The following is a 21,641-nucleotide window of genomic DNA, read 5'->3' on the forward strand; positions in this document are numbered from 1 at the left end:
AGTCGGATGCTTAACTCATTGAGCCACCCAGGAGCCTCTGTTCTGGCTTGGTTTTAAAAAATAAGAGAAAACAAAACAAACCAAAACAAAAAATAAGAGAAAAATGAATGTTCCCGGTAACAGCCATGTCAGAATAACTATGGAGAAAACACAAGGAAATTTATTTATAACGTTCAAATGCCTGGTCTAATACAATGCACATTAATGGGCTCTTTACAACTATGTTCAGTTATAAGCCATAACAGATTAAACCAAACATATTCTGCTACTTGGGGATAATTCCCCATTTCAAATAGTATCATGAATTGATTGAAGACACAAGGAAGACAATTAACTGTCCACCTTCAGATGGTCCTAAATTGTGTTCTGCTGATTCTCCACCTAGGCAAGGGTTACAACCAATACTACGTAAGAGCAACCATGAAAGAGAAGCTCTTTGTTTTGGTGCCAAGGACACACAGGTTCTACTGCTTGAAAGTACAATGAACCTGGTACCTGAAAGTGATTTGACATTAAATCAGAAGCCTGTGTTACTGGGGAACAAAGAAAAGCACTGCCTGATGTTGCTATTACAAAGCCAAAGTGAAACAACAGATAACAGGGAAGTAGATGGAAAGGACAGAACTAGATATCGTCAGCACCAATTCTGTGAGTAGAAGGTAAAATGGATTGCAGTTCAGATGTTGCAAGATGAACTATGAACAAGGATGCTTGGCAAAAGTTAAAGTGACAAAAGAATCTCAGAAGTTAGTAGGAAGACCAGCTATGACTATGAAATTCACTGCAGGTATATTCACACACCACAGATAAGCAAATATTCCCCACACTGGGGGTACAGATTACCCCTAAAAATATTATATCTTCTCCTTCCCTCCCATATTAGGTAACCACCACCACCACAACAAATCCCTGAAAAGTAATGACCTGCTATTAATTCTCAAAGTTAGGGACTCCTAATGAATGAAGTCAGTAGAATGTAGTCCAACTATCCTGCTATGACATCAAGGTAGAAGGGATTCTAACTCCTACCAACTTCTCTTCACTTTGTCCCTACAAAAGAGGAGAGTTTTCTTTCTTCTCTTAAGGGATTTTGGAGTACCAACAGAAAAGTTCAGGGACATGCAGGAGGCTCAGTCGGTTGAGCATCTGACTTCTGATTTTGGTTCAAGTCATGATCCCAGGGTCATGGGATCAAGTCCCGTGTGTGATTCTCTCCCCCTCTGCCCCTTTCCCCTGCTCACACTCTCTCTCTCTCTCTCTTAAAAAAAAAAAAAAGGGGCGCCTGGGTGGCGCAGTCGGTTAAGCGTCCGACTTCAGCCAGGTCACGATCTCGCGGTCCGTGAGTTCGAGCCCCGCGTCGGGCTCTGGGCTGATGGCTCAGAGCCTGGAGCCTGTTTCCGATTCTGTGTCTCCCTCTCTCTCTGACCCTCCCCCGTTCATGCTCTGTCTCTCTCTGTCCCAAAAATAAATAAACGTTGAAAAAAAAAAAAATATATTAAAAAAAAAAAAAAAAAAAGACTCAAACTGAGGCATGTAATCCTTAAGTGAAAGAAGCATGGGACTATGAAAGCAAAAATTTCTATTTGCTTCCCAACACACAAAACTAAAGTCTAAATTAAAATTTTAAACCTGAGAATCCTTTTCTGAATGGATCAAGGGCTTTTTGTGTGACCTGAACCTTTTGTTATCACATGAAAGTAAGCCTTTTCAATTTTTATTTCATCTGCTCTGTGCCACTTTATTATTTTTTTTCAGAGACGGAGAGAGAGAGAGAGAGAGAGAGAGAGAGCGCGCGAGCGAGTGTGCATGTGCACGTGTGCATAAGCAGGGGAGGGGCAGAGAGAGAGAGAGAGAGAGAGAGAGAGTGCGCGCGCGCCAAGCAGGCCCCATGCTGTCAGTGTGGAGCCTGACGCAGGCTCGAACCCACAAACTGAAAGGCCATGACCTGAGCTGAAATCAAGAGTCAGAGACCCAACCGACTGAGCCATCCAGGTACCCCCTGCTCTATGCCATTTTAAAAATTATTAGTGTCATCCCATTTTCCCCATTTTCCTTTAAACATCTAAGAGCAAAATCAGCAAGTAAGAGTTAGAAAGACTTTTTTTCTTTTAATGCTCACTTTCTGAAGTTTATTATCACTTTTACCTCTTTTGTCTCTTCTGGGTCTGAATGATCCACAGTTATATAAAGATCGTTTTGTAAATATTTCAGAGCACTAAGGGGATCCATTTGGGCCTTTTCTTCAAACCTAGAAAATGTAAACAAGAACAATAATTGTCTGGAGTTATGAGAAAACATCAGAAATGTCATTCAGACCTGGAGTAGAATGTTGTGTCTAAGGAGTCACTGTAGATATCTAAAAAAAAAACCCCTGTGTTTGGGAATCCAGAAGTAAGAATACTGCCATGGAGACAGTACAGCTGTGGAGTTCCTGGAGATGTCATGGTGATGCCAGGAGGTCACAGGCAGCTGTGGAGCGAGAGACTGGGTAGGAGTACCTCCTACCCTCTTCTTAAAACTACAAGCTAAGATTAAATCAACTACAAAACATAGTGAACATGTCAAATATTTTACATAACAAAACTGCAAAAGAGCCAAATATGTTTCATGAGAAACAAGTAGAGATAAAATAAAAATACTTGATTAGATTTGTGCAATATACATTCCATTAGAGGTCCTTAACAGGTCAGAAACAGACATGAGTATACTTTCTTTTCACGAGTATCATGGACACTGATTGAATATATATATATTTTTTAAATTGCTCAAATATTTTTAACAAGATTATTTCCTGTCTCAGTCAATAACAATAACAATTGTAGCAACCACTTATCAAGTATTTGTTATATGCTAGACAATGTATCAAGTATTTTACATATATTAGTTCATTTATCCCCGTTACGATGACGATGTTTTATTATCATTTTTTAAAAAACAGATAAGAAACTGAGGTTCAGACAATGAACTTGGCCAATATAAGAGCTAAAAAAGAAACAATGCGTTAGTTCTGCAAAAGAATAAAAGTCTGCTTGGGACTATTTATCTATTTAAATAAGATACTATCCCATTGTTATAATTATATATGGATTTATTAATAACTAATAAGTTAGGATGTTTTTCAAAATATTGTATAGAGAATAAGTAGAGAAGACAATTTCATTTGGGTGAGGAAAATAATGAGACTTTCACAATGGTGTCCAGGCTGATGGCATCAATAATTTCCTGTCTTTAAGAGTTAATCTCAGTGATAGAATACCTGTATTTCAAGCAGGGCAAAGACTAGCAAAATATTACAGCTGTATTATATCAGATAAGTGCCATGATTGTCAGTTAGCCTTTAAGCCCTCGGATGAGAGAGCTCCTTGGGCAGAGGTCATGTTACTCTACCATCTTGTCCAAAATGGTTTAGACCAGTTTTGCACCTGAGACGAAAGCAATCCTCTCAAGCTTGATCAGTTTATAAAGTGTCCTGGCAGAATTATTCCCAATAGGGATACTATCTCCAGGGAGCCCTAAGAAGGTACTCTCTTAAAGAATCTGAACGTGAGATACACAAGGACACAAAAGGCACACAAAACACACAAGTCAGTAAACAAAAGGCATGACATGGTAGGTAGATTCCTTCCCTTCCTACCCCTCTTTGCCTTCCTTTGTTCCTATCTACCTACCTATTTATTTACTAAAGCTACATCTATCGATTCCTTCCTTCCTTCCACCCACCCATCCATCCATCCATGCATGCATGGATGGATGCTAGGTTAGGGAAAGCAGAGACTGTAATAATCAGCAGAACAGGAGAAGTAGGTGGAAAGAAGCAGAAAGACAAGAGGCTGAGTTACAAGGAAAGCTATTATAGTGGCTCCTCACTAGAATTGTTCTAAGACGCTAAACGATTCTCCATTAGGCCTCACTGTCCAAATGCTGAGGGAATGCCTTAATTCTCTGGATATTCTCATAATCATTTCTCTTCTAGTGAGGGATCCTAAGAATGTCTTTATCCTTTGCTACCTGAAATAACCTAACCAACGTGCCTACCATCCTATTAAATCCAGTCAAGAAACCCATTTTCCCGGAAGGTATGTTTTCACTCATCTTTTTTCTAAGCTTTCTTTAGCCTGCAAAAACTTATCATTGGACTTATGTCTGCGATCTAGAATTCTATTTAGGCCAACAACTGGACCCTGTACTGAAAGGAACAGGAATTAATCCTATAAAAAAGTTTTTCTTTTGCTCCTTTCTACCCCCAAATCATCGACAAATTTGGAAACTTGAACGTTACAAGAAAAAATGATTGTGGCACTTTATTTACTGTATTGTGCAGTACCATTAAGAATAAAGACAGATTTCTTGGCATACAATATACTTCTCTCCCTCTAAATTTATATTTTAACTAAACAGAATACATAAACGTTTTCCATAAGAACACCAGAAATAAACAAGCTAGCCCAGTAGTATAGGGTAAGGTTTCATATAATGAAATACTAGGTATCTAATATGAAATTTAAATTAAAAAGGTAATTTTCATGCTCTACTCAATTCATATAAAACAACTTCTGTTTATTCTGCCTGCAATGTATCAGTGTTCCTCAAACTCCTGAATTCATCTAAGAGTTGGTATAAAAAGTGGTCTATGTTTTTTTCAAGTATCTAAAACAGGAGTGCCTGGCTGACTCAGTCGATAGAGCATGTGATTCTTGATCTCGGGGTTGTGAATTGAAGCCCCACACTGGGGGTAGAGATTACGTAAAGATAAAATCTTAAAACAATAATATAAAATAAATATAAAATAAAATAAAATAAAATAAAATAAAATAAAATAAAATAAAATAAAATAAAATAAATAAAATAAAATAAAATGGGACTTTTATTGTATGTTGAAATTAGTAGCAGACAAGATTCTCAAGATGCCCTACCTGCTCCCTGACTGCTCTCTTCTCCTACCCATGTCCAGTCCATCAAGATATTCTGTTGGTGCAATCTTCAAAGCTTATCCAGAATCTTACTGGGCCTTCTTGATCTCTTTTATGGAGTGTCTCTTCCTCCACCATCCCTCAAATGGTGATGGTCTTCAGAGAAGGCCTGACATCTCTCTACTCTTCTCACGCTCTTGAAGCAAATTCCTTTTCCTTGTTGATGACTCATAAAGGTAATAATCGGCCCATGCCTTTCCTCCAAATGCTAACAGATGATCTCTAAAACCTAAAGTGCACTGAACTGAACTCATCTTTCCCGACACACGAACCTGTTGTTTTTGAAGAATTCCTCATCTGAGTGAAAACAGCCACAACCTTTTACTCAGTTCTTTTGGAAGAAAACCCAGAATGGTTTTATTAAAAGAAGACTGAGTGTGTTATTATTCTTCTACATAAAATCTTTCAATGCTTTTCCTTTCACTCAGGGTAAAAGCCAAAGACTCTTCACCAGCTGTCCCCTTCTTATCACTCTGACCTCATCTCCTCCCACAATCGCCCTACTCATTCTACTTTCACCACACTGTCTTCCTCAATTTATTCCTCAAATAATCCAGGCATATTTTTAACCCTAGAGGCTTGTCTATTACCTATCTGGAATACTCTTCTTCTCAAATATCTACATGATTCATTCCCTCCTATTCTTCAGGTCACTAGTCAAATGTCACCTTTGCAGTGAGGTCTATCCTAATATTTTTATTTAAAAATCATCTGTACAAAATAGTTCTTCACCTGTTTTAGTTCATTATACTTATTAACATAAATTTATTATGTTTATTACCGGTCTTCCTTCCTAAAATAGAAACTTGGGGCAGGAATTTTTGTTTGTTTTCTTCACTGACATATCCACAGAGTCTAGGACGATGTCTAGCACACTGTAAGTGCTCAGTTAACTTTCTTAAATAAATAAAGTTTCACTGATGTTTATAAAGACCCTTAGGTGAATGCTTTGGTCATTTTATACATGAGCAAAGTGATCTCCAGAAAGATTAAGTTACAAGGCTTGAAGATCAATCCAAGGTTCAGGTCTAGTACTTTTTCCAATATAAGACATTAGCTCGCAGCACTAATGTCAAAAAGTCTCACAATCAGAAAAAAAGAATACTGTGCTCCACAGTTTTATGCTACTATTACTATTCTAATTGAAAATAATCTATATAGGGGCGCCTGGGTGGTGCAGTCGGTTAAGCGTCCGACTTCAACCAGGTCACAATCTCACGGTCCGTGAGTTCGAGCCCCGCGTCGGGCTCTGGGCTGATGGCTCAGAGCCTGGAGCCTGTTTCCGATTCTGTGTCTCCCTCTCTCTCTGCCCCTCGCCCGTTCATGCTCTGTCTCTCTCTGTCCCAAAAATAAATAAACGTTGAAAAAAAAAAATTAAAAAAAAAAGAAAATAATCTATATAAATGGATGGGGGGGGGTCTTTAAATATTCTTAAATGCTCCTTTTCTGGCTTTTCTGGTTTCCTTCTGAGATGGGCTAGCATACTCCTTTTCCCATGTAGAAAATTTCAAAGGCTGCCTCTTTGTTCAGTCACACAAACTTGTTGCTTCTCAGCTTCAGTTACTATTTATGAACCATTTTAATATTCAGAAAATTTGAGTCTTTTATCCTATATTTAAAGTTTTAAATGATTTGTTACCAGTTATTCTTTTATTCATTATCCACTTGCATTCCTTACTTTTATGCCTTTTTAGCAGCATAAGCCACTAACAATGATGTTTGTGCTTTATTAAAATTTAAAACATGCCATAATATGCAATATTTCAGATTCCCACAAATTGTCATTTAGTCTGTCCACGGATACATTTTCTTTTTTTTTTTTTTTAAATGTTTATTTATTTTGATAGAGAGCATGAGTTGCGGAGGGGCAGAGAGAGAGGGAGAAAGAGAGTCCCAAGCAGGCTCCACATTGTTAGTACAGAGACTGACATGGGGATAGAACCTACAAATTGTGAGATCATGACCTGAGCCAAAATCAAGAGTCGGACGCTCAACAGACTGAGCCACCCAGGTGCCCCCAACTGATATATTTTCAAAAGAGAAAAACAACTGTCAAAGATTAAAAAAATAATACTTCTTAAAATGGCTTGGCTGTGAGAAAATGAATAACCCTATTTATTTCTGGAAGGAATGAAAATTAACTTTCTGGAGGGCAACTGATAATTCATCAATTCTACCAATATCCTACAGAATTTTTAGATAGGGGTACAGATGGAAGAATATAAAAATATTAAATACAGTATTACTTATAATAGCAAATAAACTGGAAATAATCTAAATATTTCATCCAAGTAGACTAGTTAAGTAAATTACACATAAAATAGAACACTATTGCAGTCATTATAATCATAATTTGTATTAAGATGGTGATATTTGTAATATATCATTCATTAAAAGAAATCAGATTCAAAGCAATAGGATTCCTGTTTTTCGGCTAAACAAAACAAGAATCTACGTGTGCAAATATAAAACTTACAAAACAGTAAGTTGTTTTTTCCTCAATAATGGGATGATGATTCAATTATTTTGAAGGGTAAGAGGACTTTTTTAATTAACTATGCATTAATTTTTTTCAATTAAAAGCCAGAGGAAAGTGGTTATAAAGTGAGTTCCAATTCTTTACATATAGTACTAAAAAATCTCCTTTAATCTAGGGGCACCTGGGTGGCTTAGTTGGTTAAGTGTCTGACTTTGGCTCAGGTCATGAGCTTGCAGCTCATGAGTTCGAGTCCCACATCAGACTCTCTGCTGTCAGTGTATTGGTAGAACTGATGACCTGCTTCATTTCCTCTGTCTCCCTCTCTCTCTGCTTCTCCCCCACTAGCTCACACCTCTCTCTCTCTCTCAAAAATAAACATTAAAAAAAAAAAATCTCCTTTAATTTCTAATGGGCTTTTGGTCAGGAAATCTTTTAAAAAGAGCTTAACTTAATATTCCAATTACCAGTTGTTATATATGTAGTAGAAAAAGAACACTAAAATTTCCCCAAATTTGTCTCCTTATAAAAACTTAACTTTAACATTAAGTAAAATATTAAGGAATAACATTTTAGCAATGTAAACATTAGTTGACAGTGCCTCATTAAATCTTATTAATAAAACAGAATTTATCTCTTGTCATCCAGCCAATGTGAAGATTCAGACCCTTTCTCCTGTAGATTCTATAGGAAATACACTATTTATTCACAGTAATGCCAAAGTAACAGAATACCTAGCTTCTGTTACTAATTTTCCTCTCAAGCACAACTTGGGAAAGCAGAGAAAGGAACAGTAAGTAAACATGATATGATAAAGGAAAACAGTCTAATAACTTATGCCTACTTATATTCTATACAAAACATAAATACATTATATATAACAGACATCTGAACGTGTCTGTGTATATAAGTATACACAAAGACATCTGTGTATGCTGTGTGGTAGTCACAGTGGCAGTAAGGTGATGAACTCTGGAGTTACAATAGTCAGGATCACAACCTGGCTGTGTCACTTATGGCTGAGTGATCCTAGATGAATTATATAACCCATTTAAAAACACCTCATTTTTTCTTTTGCAAAATAGTGATAATAACAGAACTTATTCAATTACCTTATTATAGGAATAATATACAAGATCTAGCACACAAAAATTGCTCAATAAACAGTAGCTATTATCATCAAAGTCTAAACTCTTTCCAAACTATAAATTTTGATTACCACAGAACACTATCAATAACCAAAAGGACACACATGCTTTTCTACATTTTTCAGTAGCTTATCACTCACTACTAAAAAGCAAACATGACCAGGAGATATATATGAAAATGTTTGCTGACATGATTTTACAATTAAATGGCAAAGATAATCGATGTAAAATCACAATCATATTTGAAGTTGTATTGTGAAACACCAGATTAGATACCATTTAGTCAACCATACCATCACATCCACTGTTAAGAAAGCTATCAACAGGCCAGGCATACAGCAAGAATCTAGAACTGATGTGATTTGTAGTGATTAGGCCGTGAGTAGTTACTGGAAGGTTAGGCTCATCACCTTCATAGAAATTTCTTCCATTTAACAGTTTCAAAATTTCCTTGTTCTATATTTAGAAAATTTTAGCATCAGTACGTATTTTCACTTTGTATCTTCCTTTGAAAGAGGAAAGCAAAAATAAGGAAAACAACAGGGTAGTTATAAAACTCATGATCTTCACAGTACGTACACTGTCATATTACTAAATTTCCAGAGACAAAGTCATATCTTCAAAATGTAGGTAATACCAACAGTAGCTGATAACGTTAAATAAAAGTTTTCAGTGAATTATTTTTATACCTGTGTTTTCTTATCAGGTACTTGCAGTGCCTCAGTAAGTAATCTTTTGAAGGCCTACATAACTTCAGTGACCAGAAGTCATCTAACCTCATCTTTGGGGAGCAAGATTTTCCTGGATTCCCACCAAATAAATAGTGAACCTATAATAAACAAAACAAGCCACATTTTAAGATGCAAGCATACTCAAGAAGCTACGGAAGTCCTAATAAAATTTCTTCACTTTAGTAGCCGTGTGTAACAGTAGTAAAACATTACTGCATTTCTACCAAATGTTTCTTTTGATTTTTCTTGTTCCCATTTTACTTTAAAATCCTATGGCTACTTCCTTAAATACTCTGCATTTTATGTTAAAATGAGTTGTATTACCACAATTATACTGACAATGGAAGACCTGAAGCAAAAGCAATGACAGTAAGAAGCTAATCCAAGATACAGAGTTTATTTAGGGCAATAAATATGGGGATTATTAATTTAAACAAGTGCTGGTCATAATAACAAACAAGAGGTTTAATAAAACTCTGACACACATGTTGAATCACTGAAGGTCAAGAGTAACTAGAAACTTTTTAAATTTTAGCATCTTAATTTTTTTAGGTTTACTGCCAAATATTAAATGATGTATATAATTGGTGATACTTTTTAAAATATTATATTATTCAATACCAAAAAAAGGAAATGAAAAAGGAATACAATAATGATTTCACTATTATAATTTTAGTGATATTCTGTACTTATACAAAGTGTTAAAGCAGTTCCTGAAATTTTGAAAACATTCACTGAACTACATGTAAGGTTTAAGGGAGACATAGTTTAAAGAAACCACTCTGAACATTTAGTGACTAAAACTTCAGAATGCAAGACTGTTTTCATGAGGCCAATTGAAAAGACACATCACTCATAGGGGAAAAAAGAAAGACTTCGTACACAATGGGAAAATCTAAAGTCAGATGTTACATATACTTTTTCGTATCATGGGACAAGGTATCCTAATGCTAAAAACTGTACATCTTTTACTTGGGTATTCGTAGTGCAGAAATAATAGGTTATACTATGAATCTGATCTATGCAGCTACAAAACAAACAGAATAAATGCCAGGAATTTTGGACTATGGAAAGTGTTTATTCTATTAAGGAGTTTAGAGAGAAATGATATTGAATGTCTGCTACATATTCTATGGATGTCTGCTATGTATTATAACTTTTTATTCAAATACACTTAAAAATACTAAGAAACCTATTTTGGGATTCTTTCAGATTATAAGTCTTGGAAAGTTTACAGGCCGATGCAGTTAGGGTACCTTATGTAACTCATCATATACAAGCTGATGGGCAAATCTTGGACATGGCTCTTCCTCCTGAAGACTTTTACTTGGATTATCTTTTGCAGCTTGATCGTTCTTATAGACGCAAGACCTGTAAGACAGTACTTTTAAGGCATTCTATCCTTAACATAATGTTTATATATATTCTATCTATAACATACATAATGTTTATATACTTAGCAAGCAAATTAACTGGACGTCTAATTACCAACAAAAAATTTATAAATTTGTTCACATCAAATCTTAAAAGTTCTGGTCATTCTCATACAATAATGTGAATTTGTTAGAATTAAGTTCTTATGTTCTTTTAGTGTCGATCCAAAACCTCACTTAAGAACAACCTACTTCATGTTATGAAACACAAACAGCATATATGAAAGCTCAAACCAAAGTCTGAAAGAGAAGATAATCCCATCTATTTATTCACAATGAAAAACTCACAGATTTCTTTCCGTTTTACTGCTTAATATAAATGTTCTACTTAGAAAATAATGAATTCTAGGGTGCATCAGTGGTTTACTAGGCTAAGCGTCTAACTCTGGGTCTTGGCTCAGGTCATGGGATCAGGTCGTGGGATTAAGCCCCATATCGAGCTCTGCATTGACAGCATGGAGTCTGTTTGGGATTCTTTCCCTTTCTCTTTCTGCCCCTCCTCCACTTGTGCTCTCCCTCTCTCTCAAAAATAATTAAAAACAAATTCTTAAAAAAAGAAAAGAGTAATTTCTTTAGTTGCTCTGGGCAGGTAGTTCTCTGAAGCGCCTGTGTTTGTAAAATATCCACTTATGCAGTAATCACAGAATATTAGAGCAGGATTCTCTAGGCCAGTGTTTTCTGAAGCAAAACGTGCAGATACTCTATAACAAAAAGGTCCCGGTTTGAAAACACTAAATAATACCCCCTACCCTGCTCTACTGAAATCACTTCCTTTACCAAAACTAAGACCACCTGGAAACATGAAAAACACCATTTTTCTCATGTTCACACATCTACTTGGTAGCAAATTCTAGACTAAAGTATAATTCTCTTGATTTCTGGACCAGGAATCATCTACTAACTGAAAAATTCAGAGGTAAAATCCATTCACTGAACATCACTGTAAACACAGGCACCAATATTGACTTCTTTACCCAATACAGGCATGCTTCAGAGATATTGTAGGTTTGGTTCCAGACCACCACAATATTTTTTTTATATAAATGTTTGTTTATTTATTTTGAGAGAGAGCGAGCAAGCACAGATGTGTGAATGCGAATGAGGGAGGGGCAGAGATAGAGAATCCCAAGCAGGCTCCACACTGTCAGCACAGAGCCTGACATGGGCTCAATCTCACAAACTGTGAGCTCAAGAGTCAGACACTCAACCAACTGAGCCACCAGGCGCCCTCAGACCACCACAATAAAGCAAATATTGTAGTTAAGTGATTCAAAGGAATTCTTTTGCTTCTCAATGCATATAAAAGTTATTTTTATACCATAAGGTAGTCTGTTAAGCGTGCAACAGCAATATGTCAAAAAAAACTATGCATATACCTTAATAAAAAACTACGTGATTGCTAAAAAAGGCTAACCATCTTCTGAGCTTTTAACAAGACATAATTTTTTTTTGCTGGTGGAGGGGCTTGCCTCAGTATTGATGGCTGTTAACTGATAAGAGTGGTGGTTACTTAAGGATGGGGGAGCTGTGGCAATTTCTTTAAATAAGATAATACAGTTGACCCTTGAACAGTATTGGTTTGAACTATGTGGATCCACTACAATGCAGAGTTTTTACAATACAGTATGGTAAATATATTTTCTCTTTTCTCATGGTTTTCGTACTATTTTCTTTCCTCTATCTTACCTTATTGTAAGAATATGGTAAATAATATATAAAACATACAAAATATGTGTGAATCAACTTTTTTTGTTATCAATTTATGTTATTGATAAGGTTTCTGGTCAATAGTAGGCTATTAGTAGTTGGGTTTTTCCTGGGATTGTTTTGTTTTAAGTAGGTTTCATACCCAGCATGGAGCCCAATGCAGGGTCTGAACTCATGACCCTAAGATCAAGACCTGAGCTGAGATCAAGAGTCGGAACCTTAAGCAACTGAGCCACCTAAGTGCCACAGATGTTGGGTTTTTAGGAAGCCAAGTTATACACAGATTTCCAACTGTGTGTGGGTTGAATCCTCGTGCTGGTAAAGGTTCAAGTGTAATGAAATTGGCTGCATCAACTGATTCCTCTTCATGAATGATTTATTTGTAGCACATGATGCTGTTTAACATTTTACCTATTAGAACTTCTTTCAAAATTGGAGTAAATCCTCTCAAACCCTGCCACTGCTATATTAACTAAGTTTATGCAATAACTGTAAATCCTTTGTTGTCATTTCAACAATCTTCATGGCATCTCTTTCAGGAGTAGATTCCTTCTCAAGAAACCACTTTATCATGAGAGATTGCAGCAATGCAGTCATATCTTCAGGTCCCACTTCTAATTCTAGTTCTCTTGCTATTTCTACCACATCTGCAGTTACTTCCTCCACTGAAGTCTTGAACCCCTCAAAGTCATCCAGGAAGGTTGGAATCAACTTCTTCCAAATTCCCATTCATGTTGGTATTTTGACCTCTTTCCACGAATCTGAATGCTCTTCATGGCATCTAGAATGAAAGGAATCTTTTTTTTTGAGCAGTAGGTCTCAACAGTTGGCTTAAAATATTCAGTGAATTATGTTATAAACAGATGTGCTGTGTTCTGGGCTTTGTTTTTCCATTTGCAGAGCACAGGCACAGCAGATTCAGTATAATTCTTAAGGGCCCTAGAATTTTGAGAATGGTAAAGGAGCATGGTCTTCAAGTTAAAGTCATCAACTGCATTAGCCCCTAACAAGACAGTCAGCCTGTCCCTTTGAACTTTGAAGCCAGGCACTGACTTCTCCTCTCTAGCTATGAAAGTCCTCGATGGCATCTTCCTCCAATAGAAGGCTGTTTCATCTACAATGAAAATCTGTTCAGTGTAGCCAACTTTGTTAATGATCATAGCTAGATCTTGCTAGATAACTTGCTAGAGCTTCTACATCAGCACCTGCTGCCTCACCTTGTGCTTTTAGGTTATGGAGATGGCTTCTTATGTTAAACCTCAGGAGCCAACCTCTGCTAGTTTCATACTTTCCTTCTGTAGCTTCCTCAGCTCTTAGCCTTCACAGAATTGAAGAGAATCAGGGCCTTGCTCTGGAGCAGGCACTGGCTTAAGGGAATATTGTGGCTGGTCTGATCTTCTATTCAAACCACTAAAACTTTCTCCATCAGGTGTTTTGCTTTCTCATCATTCATGTGTTCACCAGAGGCACACTTTTAATTTCTCCCAAGAACATTTCCTCCACATTCACAACCTGGCTGTTCGGCAAAAGAGGCCTATCTTTCTTCCCTTGACTCAAACAATTAGAAGCCTTTGTAGGGGTATCAACTGGCCTAATTTCAATATTGTTATATCTCGGGGAATCAGGAGATCCAAGGAAAGTGAGAGAGGTGAGGGAACAGTTGGTCAGTGGAATGGTCAGAATACATACATTTATCAATTATGTTTGCCATCTCATTATGTGTGCAGCTCATGGTGCCCCAAAACAATTACAAAGGTAACATCAAAGATCACTGATTACAGATGACCATGACAAACACAACAGTCATGAAAGGGTTCGAAATATTCTGAGAATCACCAAAATGTGACAAAGAAACACAAAGTGTGCCAACACTGCTAGAAAAATGTCAACATGTTCGACACAAAGCTGCCACAAACCTTCAACTTGTAAAAACTGCAATTATCTGCCAAGTGCAATAAAATGAGGTGTGCCTGCACTGACATTTAAATGCATGACATCACAAATTGACATAAGCCTTCCATATTCCTCTTCTTTTGAATAAACCAACAACCTCAAACAAATATTACATTGGGATTGCAACACAGACAAGAGCTCCTTACCAACTATTCCTCACAATGTCATAAATCCAGAATGAATTTCTGACATTCTCCTCCCTCTTCTCCTTGTCTTTGCTGAGTCCAGATAAGACATGTATTTCATTCAGTTCGGGATCAATGGTTGCTCTCTGTGTGAATCCTGTCATTGGAACTATAAATTGAAAAGAGGAAATAAGAGGACAACATTTGTGTTAAGAGTAGAACTACTATATACAAGATTAATCCCTCGTGACTCTGCTCTGCTTCTGTCCACAGCACTGATCTTCTCACATACTATAGAACTTTTATATCAAACAATAAACAATTGCTTATTGTTTTCTTCTAACTCTAGAATACAAGCTGTATGAGGGCAGAGGTAGTTTGGCTCACTATTCTGTTCCCAATGCTTAAAACAGTGCCTGGCACATAACAATTACCCAACTATTTGTTGAAAGAATAAACGAATGCTAACTATCCGGAAGGAGTTACAAGGAGGGAAGAGGTAGAAAGTGGTATACTATGTAATCATTTTTATTGAGGGAAGAAAGGTCAATGTGTTAGTTAACTGATTTATTATCTGGATCAGTTCTAACTTAATAGTAAAGGTAAAATATTCAAATGTTGACCTGGAAAAACACAAATCTGACAGGAAGTAAAATGCAGGTTTGTTTAATAAGGTCAGAGTTGTTTAAAATATCTGTTCATGACATACAATGAAACGACATAATTTCCAAGTAAAAATAAAACATTTTGGGCGATAAGACGCCATTTTATTTTCCTGAGTGGCTCAAACTGACCAGAGTTAATAATGTTTTCTTTTTCTTTTCTTTTTTAATGTTTATTTTTGAGAGACAGAGAGGCACAGAGCGTGAGCAAGGGAGGAGTAGAGAGAGAGAGGGAGAGGCAGAATCAGAAGCAGGCTCCAGGCTCTGCGCTATAAGCACAGAGCCCAACACGCGACTTGAACTCATGGACCGCGAGATCATGACCGGAGCTGAAGGCGGACACCAAACTGACTGAGCCACCCAGGTGCCCCAATGTTTTATTTTTCTAAGAAATCTATTAAATGAGTGATTGTTATTCTGCATTATCCAGTAATTTGCAAAACACTGACACAGCAAATGCAAATTTTTCTCACCATTGTTATATGGAAATATTAGTTGAAATGTAGTTTTATGGATCATGACATAATTGCCTTGAATCTAAAACAATGTCATTGTTTCAACACTACATTCCCTTTATACATGAACCATCATCATATGCTCAAAACACAAAGTAAATATTAGACTGAAGTAAAATATTTCTTTTTTTAAAAAAATATTTACTTATTTTTGTGAGAGAGAGAGAAAGGGGGTAGAGAGAGTCTCCAACGCTGTTAGCAGAGCCCAACATGGGGCTCAAACCCAACAAACTGTAAGACCATGACCTGAGCTGAAATCAAGTCAGACGGTCTACCGACTGAGCCACAAGGGTGCCTCTTAAGTAAAATATTTCAATCAATCAAGAATATTATGGCAAGAGATGTTAGCCACATTGATCTTCATTTGTCTTTATCTACTTTAGCAGGGCCAAATAATCCAGCATTTATTTTTGCCTCATGTACTGAAATTCATGTCTTTCATATTCCTCTTTAATAAATTTGTTTGGAATATTTTAGAGACTATCCAAATGCAGTCCATAGTATATATACTAAAATACAGACTCACACTACACAACACATAATTTGCATCCGTCCATACACAATTAACGTTTATATTTATACATACATGCACATCAACCTAATCTGAATAATAATCTCAATCCTCATGCCAATAGTCTCTAGTGGGTATGTAAAGTCTGGTATTTTTTAAATGAGGTTTGGTAAACTTTCAAAAGTGCCAACGTTCTACCCTATTTCTCAGATAACCTTGGAAGAATAAATAGTAAAGAAATGACAACACTTTTATTAGTGGTAAAAGGAGAGGATGTAACTGCCTAAATTTACTGTATTTAAATTTCTCCATCCCATTACATCTTAATACTCAGCCTTTAAATTCAGAATTCTCTAAGATGGGCTGGCAAACTATGGCTTGATCTAGCCTGCCTAGGGTCAAATCAGGTCTCATCCATTCATTTACATTTTATCTGTGGCTATATCACCCTGTAATAGCAAGGTTGAAGCTAGCCACCCTGTGGCTATATCACCCTGTAACAGCAAGGTTGAATACCTGCAGCAACAGTGTAAGGCCTACAAAACTGAAAATATTCACATCTGGCTCTTCATATTAGAAGTGTGCTGACCCCTGTTCTATAATCTTCTAAAATACAAATTTCAGAAATGTATGACTTATAAATTAATCCAATAACCCACTTAAGTAAGAGCCTACCGAGAAAATTGGTATTTTGGGGTGGAATGGAAATCAGTGGAGAGGGAAAGAAATTTTGAATTTTACAAAATGGGAGTGGAATCACCAAAGAGAGGGAAAGGAAGGAGTACTGGGTTGGAGGAAGAAGCATGTGAGAAGATGAAGAATGCTAAGACCAAATTTTATATGCTTCTCTTTCTAGATCATCACAATTTGCCTAGAAGCAGCTTAGGAGCAGAAGAGAACAAGGACAAGGATTGTTTCTTAAAAACAGAAGCAGTGGGGGGGTGCCTGGGTGGCTTAGTGGGTTGAGTGCCCAACTTAAGTCGGGTGAGTTCAAACCCCGCGTTGGGCTCTGTGCTGACAGCTCAGAGCCTGGAGCCTGCGTCGGATTCTGTGCCTCCCTCTCTCTTGCCCCAACCCACTCGCATTCTGTCTCTGTCTCTCTCAAAAATAAACAAACCTTTAAAAAAAAAAAAAAAAAAAAAAAAAAAAAAGAAGCAGTGGGCAGGTTTTCAATACTCAAGGATATCACGCTTATAAAATCTATGCTGTAAGGTATTACAAAATATTACTCTGATTACAAAGCATACTAGAAACTATGTATTTCCCCATTTCTTTTATTTTCCACATCCACTATGCTTTTCACTCTTCATAATGTTGTTTTACCTCCCAGTTATACATTCAAATCTGTTACTGACTTTTAAACAGCTTTACAGAGATAATTCATATACCATACAATTCACTCATTTAAAATATTCACTGTAAAATCATCATCACAATCTAAGTTTTGACTATTTATAATACAGAAATCAGATCTTTGTGTTCCATAGGTTTTTGAAGGCCAATCTAGGAACTTAAATATGAATAAGCATTGGAAATAAAATAGAAGTAGAAAATCTTGTTTTAGTTTACCTTTCCTCAATTAACTAAGCGATTTCATGCAAGAAACTTTTATTTTATCAAGGTTTTTTTTTGTTTTGTTTTGTTTTTTTAGTAATCTTTATACCTAACATGGGGCTTGAACTCACGACCCTCGAGATCAAGAGTCGCACACTCTTCCGATGGAGCCAGTCAGGTACTCCCTTGCAAGAAGCTTTTTTAGACCTCAGTTTTCTTATCCAAAATTTCAAAGTAGAGCTAGATAATGTACTGGGTCTCTTCAAAGTTGAGATTTCTGTTAAGATCAGACTCTGGAGGGTGAGAGCAGTAATAGTATGGGCACTTTCAGTAATATTAAATTAGTACTTACGTGTAGCACAGACAGACTCCTGAGATACATGGATCAATTAGGAAGTTGTTATGATTATAATAGGAGTGGACTGGAAGAAGGAAATAAGGAAATACTGATAGAGAAGCATTACTTCCACGAAATGGGTGTCATCAGCACAAGGAGGGTAAATACTATGTCCTAAGCACAAAAGTCCTCTGGACTGACACAACAGAGACCAAGCTTGAAGCAGAAATGTGTGAAAAGTATGAGTAAAAATGTTTCACTGAATTTTCTTGGTGGTTTCCAAATACTGCATTCTAGGAATATTCAAAGGCAAAATTTCTATTAATCTTTATTGACTTTTACAAATATAATTTTTATTACATACTAAAGATAAGGAAAAATGTTTATATATAAAATGTTTATAATTAGAAAAAATGGAAGAACATACATCAAACTATAAATAATAGTTATGGAGGCACAGTTAGAACACTTTTACTGTCATTATATACTATGTATTTTTCCAATATACACTGCTTTTATAGTTATAAGGAAAAAGAAAAACCCAAACCAAAATATAAAAAACATGTATCTGGGTATAAATATTGGGGAATTTTAGCAATGTGAAAAATTCTCACATATCCTCCCATATCTGTCCTGAAGAAAATTTTACATGAATATCTGGAATGTTATTATTTAGATGGAAAGGGAATTCAGGTTCCAAGAGATGGTTTATTGGCACCAAAAAATTTTTTTTCAAAACATTTTGCTGGCATGAAGTTACAAAACTGAAACTAGGCATTACTTTAGCTGAATTAAAGTATTTTTGACTTTTCCCCTAAAAAATAAAAATGGAAACTTGTACCTGAGGAGTTAGTTCCTAACAATCAGGGGATTAATTGAAACTTACACTAAATATATCTATGTTAACGGCCTTTTGCCTCAATTTTACAAATTGCACTTAAGCTTAATTCTTACTTCTACTCCATTCCACATGCAATAACAATTCAAAAACATTTCAACAACAAAAAATAATAAAGTTTTCCATATCCATCTTCAAAAGCACTCTAGATTTCTTGAAGAAACTATTAAAAATGTCACTTTCTGGGGGCGCCTGGGTGGCTCAGTCAGTTAAGCGGCCGACTTCGGCTCAGGTCATGATCTCACGGTCCGTGAGTTTGAGCCCCGCGTCGGGCTCTGTGCTGACAGCTCAGAGCCTGAAGCCTGTTTCAGATTCTGCGTCTCCCTCTCTCTGACCCTCCCCCGTTGTTCATGCTCTGTCTCTGTCTCAAAAATAAATAAACGTTAAAAAAAAAATTAAAAAAAAAAATGTCACTTTCTGTAATACTCCACATCTGTTACTTTTGTAAACAGGAAAAAAAACCTTATTTTTTATTTTAAATGGAAAATTCACATATTCTTATTAAAGAAATATATAAGAATTATAGCGTGGCACTAGTAAGCATTTTAGACTCAGATTTTCACTAACAGAAGCTGCTTACGATATCTAAAGTTTGGGCCTTTGGTTTCAAACAGTAAACTAAACACTACATTATCCTTCTTCCCCATCACCCCACAAAATTGGCAGGAAGGATATTCTGGCAAAAAGAAAGAAAAATAGCACTAGAAAAGAAGAAAGTATGTCATCAAGAGATAAGAAATTTTGAGGCTCTCACAGCCAAGAAAAAGAGAGCCTACTCACCAGAGGTAAAAGATGGAAAACTTCCAAATAAGTAAGTCATCAAATACAAATACAAGTCACAAATAGGCTGTGAAGAGGACATCCCTGTGGGGAGCGTACTAAGGACACAAGGGCCTAAATGAGAATGAGAGCAGAGCCTAAACTAACTCCCAACACAGATACTAGGGAAGAAAGCCTGGTGGACAGTATGTGCCATGCACTTATACAAAATCCCTGGTCAGTGTCTTACGTAAGGGAGAAGGCTGTGGGGAAATACGCCTATATACTGCACAGGAAGTCACTATCAATTATCTTTTTTTTAACAGATGTAGTCCTTTATTCATAAATTTTAATGTTTAGACAGGAATTAGAAGACATATGAGAAAAATTTCAACAAAGATAGGAGCCTAGATAAACATACAGAATGGGAAAAATAAATCACAGAAAGAAACTTAAAAACAAACAAACCCCAAGCTCATTATCTTTGTAAAGAATAAAAGAATATTACATGTGTAAAACAATAAGTTCCATAAAGAGGAATAGAAAATATAATATTAAAAAGTAAAACTGATGAAAAAAAGTAAAACTAACAAAAAAAATCAGATGACAAAATGAAAAACAATGTGCATAGTTAAAAAGAAAGTCAGTGGTCACAGGATAAAAATGATACAAGTATAGCAAAAGATACAGAAATTATGATAGAAAAGTTAAGGGACACAGAGGATAAAACCAATGAAGTAAGAAATCTGTCTGAGAAGAACTCCTGGAGTGGAGAAATCAGATAGAAAAAAAAAAATAATTATAGAAAATTTCCCTGAATGGAAGAAACAAGTGGGAGTCCCGTCTGAAAGAGCCCTGGGTGCTAAGCATATTTTGCAAAAAAAATGACTTTATATATAGGTACTCCCTGCTTTTTCAAAGTTTACATTAGGCCACTTTGCTTCTATGAAAGATCTATATTAGGACTTGATTTTGCTAACTGAAAGAGATCTGAGGAGGATTTTCAGTTTTATGAAAAAAAGGTAAAGGGCAAAAATAGCATTCAGGGCCTGTTGTGCAGTAAGCCCTTGTAGAGGCAGCGAGCACCCTGCAGTGAGAGTGGCCCGGCCCAGCACCTCCCCAGGAATCAGACTCAGCATCTCAGCATCAAGTAGCCAGAGCTGTGAACTGTGTGTGTGAGCTCTGTGCTTTATCTCAATTTATCTTGTGCATCAGTTAGCAAGATGTGTCCTAACGTACCAGAAAAGCCTGAGAGAGGGTTTTTTAGGGACTCTGGGAAGACGGAAAACGTTTTCTTTATAAATAAATGGTAATTGCTTCTTTGCTTTATGCCATTTTGGCTTACCAAAGTTTTCATAAGAATGCTATTTTTGGATACTGGGAGAAATTGAAAGAGATCTCCTAAAGAAACTTTAGAACTATAGGAATAAAAGTTCTAGAAGCTTCCAGAGAGGGGTTAAAAGCAGGCTATTACTTATGAAAAAATAAGTATCAAACTAACATTAGACTTTAAAAAAAAAAAAATTTTTTTTTAACGTTTATTTATTTTTGAGACAGAGAGAGACAGAGCATGAACAGGGGAGGGGCAGAGAGAGAGGGAGACACAGAATCTGAAACAGGCTTCAGGCTCTGAGCGGTCAGCACAGAGCCCGACGCGGGGCTCGAACTCACGGACTGTGAGATCATGACCTGAGCCGAAGTCGGACGCTTAACCGACCAAGCCACCCAGGCGCCCCTAGACTTTTTATCTGTAACAATGAATGCTAAAAAAAAAAAAAAAAAAAAAAAATCCCAAAACAATGAACGCTAGAATACAATGAAATAATAACTTAAAATTCTGAGGCATAAAAAGATGGAATTAA

At 36.3% G+C, this 21,641-nt stretch overlaps 1 protein-coding gene across 6 annotated transcripts in view; it reads right to left on the reverse strand.

Annotated features, from left to right (window-relative positions):
- The window catches only part of MKLN1 (muskelin 1), a 378,677-nt gene that overhangs the window by 27,639 nt on the left and 329,397 nt on the right, over positions 1–21,641 (reverse strand). For all 6 annotated transcript variants that reach the window (XM_086689876.1, XM_086689867.1, XM_086689884.1 and 3 more), the window contains 4 exons: positions 14,565–14,712; positions 10,582–10,696; positions 9,284–9,423; positions 2,146–2,248 (listed from right to left, as the gene is read on the reverse strand). In XM_086689876.1, coding sequence (XP_086546002.1) covers positions 2,146–2,248; positions 9,284–9,423; positions 10,582–10,696; positions 14,565–14,712 — 506 coding nt within the window. The remainder of the gene's footprint in view (positions 1–2,145; positions 2,249–9,283; positions 9,424–10,581; positions 10,697–14,564; positions 14,713–21,641) is intronic.

The sequence above is a fragment of the Puma concolor genome, chromosome A2 (genome assembly GCF_028749965.1).
Source record: "Puma concolor isolate L17-30 chromosome A2, mPumCon1.1.hap2, whole genome shotgun sequence".
NCBI lineage: Eukaryota > Metazoa > Chordata > Mammalia > Carnivora > Felidae > Puma > Puma concolor.